This window comes from Lepisma saccharinum, chromosome 26 (assembly GCF_977018435.1).
Source record: "Lepisma saccharinum chromosome 26, izLepSacc3.1, whole genome shotgun sequence".
NCBI classification, from domain to species: Eukaryota; Metazoa; Arthropoda; class Insecta; order Zygentoma; family Lepismatidae; genus Lepisma; species Lepisma saccharinum.
In genome coordinates this window covers 60,063,102-60,076,459 of record NC_139254.1, presented here as the reverse complement: position 1 = coordinate 60,076,459, position 13,358 = coordinate 60,063,102, and the positions used below count along the sequence as shown (strand labels likewise).

At 36.3% G+C, this 13,358-nt stretch overlaps 1 protein-coding gene across 1 annotated transcript in view; it reads left to right on the top strand.

Annotated features, from left to right (window-relative positions):
• The window catches only part of LOC145979778 (diacylglycerol kinase eta), a 359,862-nt gene that overhangs the window by 272,270 nt on the left and 74,234 nt on the right, over nt 1–13,358 (top strand). Inside the window, exon 7 of the mRNA XM_083112757.1 lies at nt 8,897–9,065. Within this exon, the coding sequence (XP_082968883.1) occupies nt 8,897–9,065 (169 nt within the window). The remainder of the gene's footprint in view (nt 1–8,896; nt 9,066–13,358) is intronic.

Below are 13,358 nucleotides of genomic sequence, written 5' to 3'. Positions count from 1 at the left end.
CTAAAATATTTAAATTCTGCTTGTCAAACCCCCCGTACCTGATCAGATGATGGAAATCATAATTGGATGCTCCATGGAAAAATACGGGGATAAATCTTGGTCTCTTGATCTGAATATTGCAGCTATTACACAGGGCCATTAAGAATTTACCATCTGTATGAGAATGGTGATGTACCTTGATATTTGCATCTGAAAATTCACAATCACATACCGGGCATTTTTCTGCATTGTTGAAATCTTCAATCTGTTTCTCTGTTAAAGGCAACATAGGCTTTGATTTTAATAAGATGTTGGATGCTATGTCACGGCACTCATTTTCTATTCTATGTTCAAATTCTTTGATGGCATTTGGTCCCATGTATAAGTATGGCTCACTAGCTACACCATCCTGTACAACTACATAACAAAAACTGGAAGGTTCATGTAGCTGGTACGGTGTAATTGATGATTCTTCAGGATCTGGGCTACAGAATGCAAGAGGTTTGAGGTTCGATTCGAAATCACAGACAATATATGCTGGGTGTTCCAACAAGGCTTCATACTTTTTGAATTTGCAATTTTCACTTGGATTGGGCATCACCATATGAACAGGTTTATGGTTCCCACAGTATTTCTGATGCTCAATTAACTTGTTTTTAGCAATTTCTGCATTCACTTCCCGAACCCCATTCACCATTTTTTGACCATCAAATTCAGTTAAACATCTTCTGCACAACTTCAATATTCTATTAGATTTGTCTAGTTGTGTTCTCACCAAAGCTTCAAGACTGTGTATCAGAGTGTAATGATATGTGCCATCCTCTTCAATTAAGAGCAGATCAATCGGAATAGCAGATTCATCATCAAGTGTACTGATTCTGAGAGGTGCTATCAAGCAATTGCCACGGCCAGTAGAACAAGTAAATACATTAATAGATAATTGTTTGCCATTGATGTGCCTGGCCTTTTTTTCAAATTTGTCAATATTCTGAACAGACATTGGATATTCTAAACCCTCCATTGCCTCATCAAAATCATGCTCATGTTGTTTGTAATAACTTATTCTCTGAGGATTCCTTGAAGCTGGAAACAAAGCAGCTAATATACACCACAAAAAGCATTTCTGGTCGGTATTTTCAATATTGACCACGGCTCTTCTGTTTTTGATATTAGCAGGTAATGGCAGATATGTGGAACCTTGCAATGGGCTGAATTCAGAAATATTAACATATAACTTGTGCGGAGAGCCACATAGACTCCATCCTGACTCTTTTGCCGCAAATTCAGAGTGTTTGATATTCAGTTGATTTATCAAACTGCTTATTATTTTGTCCGAATTTGCATTTGAATATACAGGTACAGTTTCTGTTAAGTGGGGCTGTGTAAATTTTGTGTCATTTGGCTTCTTATATTGTGTATACAATTTGAGGGACAGCTTATAAGAGCCATTTTGTGCATTGAGAATTGCCTGGAGATCAGAATTTATACTGTTCAAAAAATTCTCAATGCCACATCTTGGCTCTGATACAAAACGGTGATCCCTTAATTGGCCTTTAAAACTGCTACGGATGGGTTCATAGCGTGGCTGTTTTGCTGCTCTGGCATTAACAGGTGCTTCGTGCCTTCTTTTCAGACCAGAAGTGGATGGTTGTGTTGATGATTGTGCAGAGCAAGTATCTTTATGTGTATATGTGAAGTATTGCATGCTGTATTTTCTATTGCATTTGGGGCAAATTATTGTGGGAGTTCTGTATTTGTCTGGGTCACAAATCTTTTGGTGCTTAGCCCAATTGGGGCTGGATATATTCTTATTGCATTGATTGCAATATTTTTGATTCGGCATTTTTGTTGTTGTTTATTATATGCAATTTCCTGGGTTTCAATTCAAAACTTTATACTGAATAAAAAATATCAGTTGGGTTCAGCTGTGTGATTTGTATGTGTGTGTATGTGTGTATGTGTGTATACACTTAATATTTTTGGCTTTGGTATTTATATAAAATTTCCTGGGATTCAAATCAAAACTCTATGCTGGATCAGTTGGGTTCAGTGCAGACAAGTTCTTGAGATTTTGTATTTAGGAACCACTTCGGCCCCCCTGCCAAAAATTGGCTTTTATTGCATCAGTGTATATTGTCTCTATGACCTTACTTGGGTTATTCCGCCAAATTATATGCTTCAAGTCTCCTATACTTTGGTGGAGCCTGTTCAGGTTCTGCCCCCCACTTGTGGGTTCCACTGCCGATCCAGCAATGGTAACAAACAGCACTGTGCCCTGGCTTATATAGATTTACAGAGCCAATAGAAACACTGCTTATTTAAACGTAACACATAATCGCATTATGTCATAAGCAACCAATCAGAAAACACCACATAATCACATTATGTCATAACCATTTAATCAATTAATATTGTACAACATGATGCAATAGAAGTGGACCGGGAAGTAAATATGTATGGATGTGGGTGGGTGGGTGTGGGGGTGGGTTGGGGGTGCATTCAGAAACATGAGCTATTCTCTAACATTTTTGCCGAAGTACTTTCTTCTGAGTGTATCCCGTTTTTCTGATGAGCGTACATGCAATCCATACCGCAGCGCCTCCCCACTGAGGCGAGCGGAATTGTCTGGAACTAATCGATGTCAATAGAGAAAACCGCGCCGCAGCGATCAGTTGATAGGGAGAAATTACAGTCAATAGAGCTCCCGCTCCAAATATTGATCCTATTGCTTTGGGGCCGTCATGCGCACATATTGTTCAAGTATTGATCTTATACCCTCTCGGTGCTTGATTTTATATATGAACAGATTACAACAAACAAGCTGGATGTAACAAATATCAGATTTTGTATAAAAAAATGCAAAATATCCCAGTTTCAATTCAATCCATTTATCTGAATCGAAGAAACCAACAATTCACATATCCCCATATCATTGTATGCATGCCCTATTGGTACCTCTTTTGCTGTTGTGCTCAATTAATTTTCACTAATTGGCAATTTTCTTGAAGAGGCCTAATAGAACAAGATACGGCGGTATGAGAAATATGTGAATTAAAGATATTTTAGCAATATACGACGTCTTAAGAAAGGCATATTCAGCTCCAAAGTACTTTGTCTAACACTTACTACCATTCCCTATTACTGGCAGAAAGAGTTAAAAATATTGACATAATGAAAAAAATTGACTTGTTCCCAAGTGTTCACCGAGTTCAGACATTTGCACATAGATGGCCCTGTTGTTGTTGCTTATCAAATATATATTACATTGTTATAAGAATTACATTGTTTTAATATTAGATAAACAAATTGAAGCTGGTATCCAATTGAACTTAAACCAGAAGTAAATATGTATGGGTGTGTGTGTGTGGCTCTTATAAGCAGCTTGGCCTAGTTTTAAGTGTGGCCACAAGAGGGGCATATTTTTGACAAGTTTATGGACAACAATCTCTCAGAAGTGCCTTTTATAAGTGTAGCCTCATCAATCTGAGGGGGTCATACTTTCCGAAATATTCCCGAGGGCATTTTTACAAAAATCTTGGATTAGGCAGGGTTCCACACTAGAGCAAAAAGCTCATATGGCCATGTTGAGCCTGTTTTAAGTGTAACAATTCTGCTGGAGGGGGGTTCATACTTTCGTGAGTTTATAATATCATCAATACCACTACTATTTGTAGTTTATATTAACATAACTAGGTAATAAAATGCTTTTTGTGTAAAAACATTTGTGTTTGAAACATAAGTAATGTATTCTTGGATAATTTTACACACGAATATTTCATCGAATTTCTTGTTACACATAGTACCCTTGTATTTGAATGCTTAACGTATCTTCCATTCGCTTCCGATTAGCCTAAAGAAGCATAAAAGCGTGGTAAAATAAAATGTCAGTGTACACATGTATCAATTTGGATCAGTTGTATAGCTTTCTCTCATTAAGCATATTTTGAAACTGAAAATTTTGTGTAAATTATATGAATATGTTATCGAATGCTTGCATAACATTTAACTAACAAACTGCTTTGGTAGACATAACCGTAATATATTAAACGTTGATTAAATCTTGAAACAAATTATTTTGCAATCATAAGCAACAACGCATCTTAACATTGATCTTAACGTTGTAATTCAGGGTAAATTATTTAATATTCCTTAAACAATTGTTGACAAATGATAAAACTTGACCGAATCTAAGATTATATTAGATGCCTATTCCGGACACATGAAATCTTTTGATGTAAAGATTTCATGTGTCCGGAATAGGCATCTAATATAATCTTGAACTATTTCTGATATTTATTTATGAGTATAAAACCTTTGTTACTTGTATTTTTTCGTAGCGACCGAATCACATGGAATTGCCCTAAAAAATTTCTCATTTTCAGCAACATCTTGAAGAATTGTCAACGTTACTCTTACCTTTTTTCATCATAATTGCCTCTGCAATTGAGCACACAACACTTACACACTACCTTTTGGACATTTACGCATATTTACGCGTCATATAAACTTGAATACAGTTCTTAAATTTTCATTACAATTCCATATTCACTAAAAAGGTGATTCTTGATTCCCAAGAAGCAAATCGAACATGCCGGCTATCTCGCCTCCAGTTGCTGACGCTTAGTCACGTGACCAGAGCAAGCCATTAGGCTTTCAGATAGAGAAGGTAATGGTATATTACAAAACCTTACATGTGAAGTCATACGTTGTCAGCAAACTAGCCAAGCATGTTTAGTGGTTGATTTTAGACCTTACCAACAAAGTTCCTGGATTTGAATCCTCGTTTGAGCATACCTGTTTTGTGAGTTTAATCTAATAATCACTCACCCTCATTAAGAAAAACCAAATGCGGCAGAGAAGCTATGTTGAACACAAATCATATGTTGTCATGTTCCTTGCAAACGTTTTCTTTGTTTCCATCACAGTATAATCGAAAATATATATTTTCAGATCTTTCTAAAAGTTATAGTTTATGTCAAACTTCTTGGGTTTGCACTGAAGAGAGTCACCCTATATATTTATTATTTATGTAGGCTTGTTTATGCTATTCTTGTATTAAGTTTTATATTTAGATATACAGGGTGGCTCAATAAGTCACTTAACACCCCCAGTACAAGGCCACTGCTGCATGGAACGTGAAAATGGCGATGACCAATCGTTATCAAGCCAAGGGGGAACCACATTGACGTCACCCTCATGGTCGGCAGCCATCTTGATGTCCGGCATCTTGAATGCAACTTCAGAAATTTAAATAGGAATGGGGTCGTGCGACATATCAAAATGGGCTAAAATGTCACCAGGAAAACAACCGTGACATTTGTTTTTACCTAACTTTAATTGTTGCAGAGTTAACAATACCACAAAGTTATGGCTCAATAAGTCACTTAACACCCCCAGTACAAGACCACTGCGGCATGGAACGTGAAAATGGCGATGACCAATCGTTATCAGGCCAAGGGGGAACCACATTGACGTCACGCGCATGGTCGACAGCCATCTTGATGTCCGCCATCTTGAATTCAACTTCAGAAATTTAAATGAGAAGGGGGTCGTGCGACATATCAAAATGGGCTAAAATGTCACCAGGAAAACAACCGTGACATTTGTTTTCACCTAACTTTAATTGTTGCAGAGTTAACAATACCACAAAGTTATGGCTCAGTAAGTCACTTAACACCCCCAGTACAAGGCCACTGCGGCATGGAACGTGAAAATGGCGATGACCATTCGTTGCCTGGCCAAGGGGGAACCACATTGACGTCACCCGCATGGTCGGCAGCCATCTTGATGTCCGCCATCTTGAATGCAACTTCAGAAATTTAAATAGGAAGGGGGTCGTGCGACATATCAAAATGGGCTAGAATTTCACCAGGAAAACACCTGTGACATTTGTTTTCACCTAACTTTAATTGTTGCAGAGTTAACAATACCACAAAGTTATAACACATGCTCAATATGACGTCCCTCTTGCGCAACACACACGTGTAATCGTCTCTCCCATGACCTTACCACATTCTGAAGAACCTTAGGAGTTATTTCAGTACAGGCATCAAAATGCGTGTGCGCAAGTGGGCCAGATCCCTGATTTTCGTAGCATACACCATGGCTTTCAGGTGTCCCCAGAGGTAAAAGTTCAATGGTGACAGGTCAGGTGAGCGTGCAGGCCACTCCACAGTCCCCCGGGGACCAATCCAGTGGTAAGGGAATTGTTGAGCCAGGTACTGACGGACTATCATCCCATAGTGCGGTGGAGCACCATCTTGCTGTAACCATGCAGGATAGCTCCCATCCTCGGACGGTAAGGATGGTAAGATCTGCTCCCGTAGCAGAAGCAAGTAGCCCTCTGCATTTAAGTTGCCCTCAATAAAAAATGGACCAACAAGTCGGGAACCCCAAGTACCACACCACACCATTAGCTTCCCGCCTCCCGTCACCTTGCTGGGATCTCTCCAATGTGGATTTTCGGGTGACCAGTACCGCAGATTTTGCTTATTCACCTCCCCCGACACACAAAAATTAGCCTCATCACTGAACAGAATCTTGCTACCGACGGCAGGGTCACGTTGCAGTTGTGCTATAGCCCACTCACAAAACTGCAAACGCCTGTCTGGATCGTCCTCACTAAGGTGCTGCTGCAGCTGTATCTTATACGGATGCCAGTGGTGGTTACGTACAATCCTTTGAATTGAACCCCTGCTGACACCGCTTTCCAGCGCCAAATGATGCCAACACCGCTACAGCAGTACCCTCGTCCGTGGCTGTTTTCGGACGTCCATGTCGCGGCTTGTCATCCACAGATCCAGTATCTTGGAACTTTGCCAGCAACTGGCTGACGGCCACATGTGACACCGGTTGTCTTGCAGGATTGCGGTTATTGAAGTCTGCGGCAATGTTACACGTACTTCTCTCCCCTGACATCAATATGATGGCAATCCGTTCCTCACGTGTTAGTGGCATTTTCGTTCAGATCAGTGAAAAAGGAAATATGCTACTCTTGACACGATCAATTCACATCATCACTCTTTTAAACTTTTATGTAAAGACAAAACACAATCGTTATTCCCATGCCAACCAATACTACAAGATATGTACATACCGGTAAGTCAATATCCGGACATTTTCAGTGATTGGTCTAACAATAAATACCACATAATCACATACTAACGATTATTTGAACAATAAACATTTCAGCAAAAAGGAAAGGACGTGTCACTCTCCCATGCGGAAATCGCCCTTAAATTTAAAGTTAGGTGAAAACAAATGTCACAGTTGTTTTCCTGGTGAAATTCTAGCCCATTTTGATATGTCGCACGACCCCCTTCCCATTTAAATTTCTGAAGTTGAATTCAAGATGGCGGGCATCAAGATGGCTGCCGACCATGCGGGTGACGTCAGTGTGGTTTCCCCTTTGCCAGGCAACGATTGGTCATCGCCATTTTCACGTTCCATGCCGCAGTGGCCTTGTACTGGGGTTGTTAATTGACTTATTGAGCCATAACTTTGTGGTATTGTTAACTCTGCAACAATTAAAGTTAGGTGAAAACAAATGTCACGGTTGTTTTCCTGGTGAAATTCTAGCCCATTTTGATATGTTGCACGACCTCCTTCCCATTTAAATTTCTGAAGTTGAATTCAAGATGGCGGACATCAATATGGCTGCCGACCATGCGGGTGACGTCAATGTGGTTCCCCCTTGGCCAGGCAACGATTGGTCATAGCCATTTTCACGTTCCATGCCGCAGTGGCCTTGTACTAGGGTGTTAAGTGACTTATTGAGCCATAACTTTGTGGTATTGTTAACTCTGCAACAATTAAAGTTAGGTAAAAACAAATGTCACAGGTGTTTTCCTGGTGAAATTCTAGCCCATTTTGATATGTCGCACGACCCCCTTCCTATTTAAATTTCTGAAGTTGCATTCAAGATGTCGGACATCAAGATGGCTGCCGACCATGCGGGTGACGTCAATGTGGTTCCCCCTTGGCCAGGCAACGATTGGTCATCGCCATTTTCACGTTCCATGCCGCAGTGGCCTTGTACTGGGGGTGTTAAGTGACTTATTGAGCCATAACTTTGTGGTATTGTTAACTCTGCAACAATTAAAGTTAGGTGAAAACAAATGTCACGGTTGTTTTCCTGGTGAAAATTTAGCCCATTTTGATATGTCGCACGACCCCCTTCCCATTTAAATTTCTGAAGTTGAATTCAAGATGGCGGACATCAAGATGGCTGCCGACCATGCGCGTGACGTCAATGTGGTTCCCCCTTGGCCTGATAACGATTGGTCATCGCCATTTTCACGTTCCATGCCGCAGTGGCCTTGTAGTTGGGGTGTTAAGTGACTTATTGAGCCACCCTGTATATGCTATTCGTGTATTATGTCTTATATTTTTATGCTTATACTATTCCTGTATTATGTTTTATATTTGTACCAATTACGACATCTATTGCATTATTGTAATGCTTAATGATGAATGAACATACTGATATTGAATAATTGTAATGTGATATGAAAGAGCGATGCTGTAAAAATAATTTGAATATTACCTCGCCCACTCAAATAATGAATTTGAATTAAAGAATTTGAATGTAAACGAAAACAATGTCAATTGCACATTGTTGAAATGAATCATTAAATGCCTGGTTGTACAATGTACAATGTACATGTTTTGCTGATGAGTTTAAGATATATATACATTTTTGCTCTATATATTTTGTTAAAAAATTGTCGTAAATTAACAAAGACAAAGCTGTATGATTTAGTCTCATGAAATGTTCTTTACCTAACTGATTAATATTAAATTTTAATACAGTAAAATGCTTCCAGATGAATCCTGCTGTATTGTTAAAAAATATATTAATAAATTAATAAAATCTTGAAATATTAAAAATACTTTTATGGAATACATATTGTTTCAGGAGGTGATGAAGCTTGGGATGCAGTGAGGCCTCAGGGATGTTCTCCTCTTCTTGTGTTTGTCAACTCAAAATCAGGTGACAATCAGGGAGTTAAATTTCTAAGACGCTTTAAACAACTCCTTAATCCTGCCCAGGTCTTTGATCTAATCGACAGTGGCCCCGGACTAGGGTAAGTTGAGCATTTGTTAAACCTATTTGAAAAAAAGCTATGGTTTATGTAAGCATGCAATGTGAGATTGAGAAATATTTCTTTCAAAAGGATGCATTCAGGGTTTAATTATACCTGTATGGTAGCGGAAAAATTACATGTTTCTCTTTGAACTTCAACTGTTAGTGGATAAGAATAATCTTCTTGCCTTGTTGAAATAATCATGCCCCACACATGGACGTATTTAGTACTAAAATTAAATAATGAAATAATAAAATAACTAAAATTAATTGAAGAAAATATTGTTGTATAATCGAGGGTTATTTGTTTTGGCTGAACTTATTGAAAGGCAAGAATTATATTGGGATCATATTTCCATTATTCAATAAATAATCAATTCTTTATATACTTGACATTAATTTCCTTTCCTGGAGTTTATTTTTACAAATTTTGATGAGCTTAACTATACATAAACTAGATAATGAATACGTGCTGTTATATCACTATCCTTATACCATATTTTAACCTATTGATATAATAAAATATATTAATTGATTTGAATATTTTAATTAATATTATTTCAATTAATTTAATATAATCATAATTATTTTAATTAAATTATTATTTTAATTATTATATAATATACCTATATAAAACGATAGTTCATCCTAATCTTGAATATTCTAATGAATTATGGTTTCTGACAGCCACCAGTCACCTTCAAAAAGTTGAATCAGTTGAAAAACTTTTTATCAGGTTTTTATGCACAAAGTTTAAAAAAATACTATGGCCAACATTACTCTGATTGGTTAACACAGTTGAATATGTTTACCTTAGAAGAAAGAAGAAAAATGAAAAGGATAAATTTTGTACAGAAGATCTTAACTTTCCGAATTAACAGTGAATATTTTTTGAATAATATAGAGCTTAATATAGGATTAGATACATTTAAGATTATAGCAGTATACAGATCACCAAACAGTGACATAAATCTCTTCGTAAATGCTTTGGACAACATGCTAAACCATTTGACAAAAAAACATAACAAACTATTAATAGTTGGAGATATAAACATAGATCTTCTAAAACAAGACACAAACTGTGCTCAATACTTGGATACCTTGAAGTCAAACAACCTAACTCAAATAATTCAAGAACCAACTCGAATAACAGAAAGTACAGAAACCCTGATTGACCATGTAATAACAAACATACAATCAAATCACATTAAAGCTGAAGTCCTACATACGCTTATCTCTGACCACATGTCTCAAAAAATTACAATACAAGGGAAAAGGTTAGAATACTCAAAACGTTACACAATAGAATGTAGGGATACATGTGAGCAAAATCTAGATTATCTTAAATACCTCTTACATCAGGAAAATTGGATAGACCTTTACCAACTAAGTGACACGAATGATATCTGGGAATTGCTAATAAGCCACTTAACATATTATTTAAATGTAGCTTGTCCCAAAACAACAAAAAGAATATACCCTAATAAGAAGAAAGTGTCACTAACAGAAGAAATTATACTTTTGAAAAGTAATATGAAAATAGAATATGAAAAATTTAGAATTACAAAAGACACTAAGCACCAGAAAAAGTACAAAAATGTAAAAAAACTATTCAAGAAAGCCATAAAGAATCAAAAATCAAATATTTTCAGTAAACAAATAAAAAAGTCTGTTAATAAACAAAAAGCCATTTGGAAAATAGTAAAAAATCACCGTGTATCAAACACAAACAACGATAAAGCAAACATAAAAGTCATCAAGGATGACACTGAAGTAATTGACCCGAATATCATATGTAACTTATTCAACGAATATTTTCTAAACTTAACCAACACAAACAGAGAGAATGAAAATAATGACAAAACACTAGAGATCCCAATCGAGAAATATCGGCCAAACAGTATATATATCCCAGAAGTAAGTGCTAATGAGTTAAAAAAAAAGTTATACAAGGTTTAAAAAACAAAAAATCACACGGACCTGATGAATGGTCAGCTGAACTTATTAAATCCTGCTCAGAATCTATTTTAGAACCCCTGCTGTATGCAGTCAACAATTCAATAAAATTTGGTACATTCCCCAAAGTTCTAAAACACAGCACAGTGATACCCATATTCAAAAAAAGAGCTGCAACAGACATTGAGAACTACAGACCTATCTCCCTAACATCTGCTTTTTCAAAGATATTGGAAATTTTTTTATCAAATTATATTATAAAGTTTTGTAAAAATATAACATAATAAACAGAAACCAGCATGGATTCCAGAAAGGGAAATCAATAAACACAGCTCTAGCACAGTTAATCGATTATGTAACCGAAACATTAGAGAAACACGAAGCTGCAAACACTATATATATCTAGATCTTTCCAAGGCATTCGATAGGGTAAAACATGACCTGCTTATGGTCAAACTAAGCAATATAGGAATAAGAGGGATAGCTTATGAACTTATACAATCTTATCTACAGGACAGAATGCAAATTACTCAAATAAGCTACAACATGCATGGTATAGTCACTAACTTTAAATCACAAAGTAGGAAAGTGTTAATGGGGGTACCCCAAGGATCAATCCTGGGGCCCCTGCTCTTTATTTTGTACATAAACAATGTACCAGAATACCCAAACACAAAAATTGTCACCTATGCAGATGACACAACTGTTCTTGCCAGAGGTATTGACCCTAGGAAGCTTGAAATAAACACTTTTATCACCATAAACCAACTGGCACAATACTTAACTTCACATGGATTAATAATAAACAACAATAAAACAAAATTTATGATATTCAATACAATCCGAAACATGGATTTTGAGTCACAAACACTATGCATAGACAATGTGCTCATAGAAACTGTATCTTCAGTAAAGTTTTTGGGAATAACACTAGATCAAAAATTAACGTGGGAAGAACAAATTAACAACATCTGCAGTAAATTATCATCTAATATATACCTGCTAAAACAAATGGCTGAATATAATTTAACAGAAATTAACAAATGCATATATTATGGACTAATTTACCCCTATGTTGAATATGGGATAATAGCTTGGTGTGGATCATTTTATAATAATACTGTCAGAATACTGAGACTTCAAAAGAGAGCACTTAGAATAATGTACAAACTAGGCTGTAGGGAATCTTGCAAAGAGTTATTCAGGGAAAAACAAATAATGACAATATACTCCCTATGCATCTATAAGGCCATAACGTTTGTTCTAAATACTGGAAGCATGACTAAAAATAACCAATTAGACAACCACAATACAAGGGGGAAAGATAATTATTACCAGAACCAACACAGACTCAATATCTTAAAACAATCACCAATGAATGGCAGAAAAATATTCTACAACCAGCTGCCTCATGACATAAAACTGATATCTCCAAAAGATAAACAAATACAATGAAAAAATATTTGACAGATAGAGCTCTCTACAGTATCGGAGAATTCATGGAACAAGACAATACAAGGCCAATGTACTAAAAAATATGTATTTTAATTGTATTCTTATTTCAATCATGCAACAATGATAATGTGTTTTTTATTTTTATTGTAGTGTAATGAAGTGTATTTTTTCATTTTTACTTTGGTGTAGTGATGTAATGTACTACACAATGTTTCTTCTTTTTGTTATGATGTACTTAACTAATTATTATTTCATTATGTATCTTGACGTTTTCCATGCCCTTTTAAACAAGGGTCAACGGAAGAAAAATAAAAATTCAAAATTCAAATTCAAATCTTATAAAATTCCCAGATATTCTCAGAGGTATATCTCAATTCTTACATGTCTAAATAAGGCCAGAGGTTAAGTAGCGAACTTGAAACCTACAATTTGAATTTATGATGATGATAAGATTGTAGGATCCACTGTATTATTTTATAATTATGTATTCAATTCTGTAATTTTGTATGACCAATTGACATAGTGATGTACTTGGCTGTCAAATTGTGCTCATCACTTAAATAAATAAATATATTATCATTATTATTATTATTATTATTATGAGACACTTGGTTCAGACTTCCCCCAAAATATATTTCTAAATACGTGTGTGACCCCACACATTTTTTTTCTACATACCATAACATAACACGTCTCCCAGTTGACATACAATATTGTCAGTACTGGAGTAAGCATGGGCAAAGAAAGATAACGTTAGGGTGGATCTAGTAAATTTGGAATCTTGAAGATTGGTGGAAATTAAACAGCGTTTGCCCTAAGCTATTGCTGTCCCTGCACTTGCAAAATGTTAAACTTCATAGCAGAAATGACACAACAGTGTCAC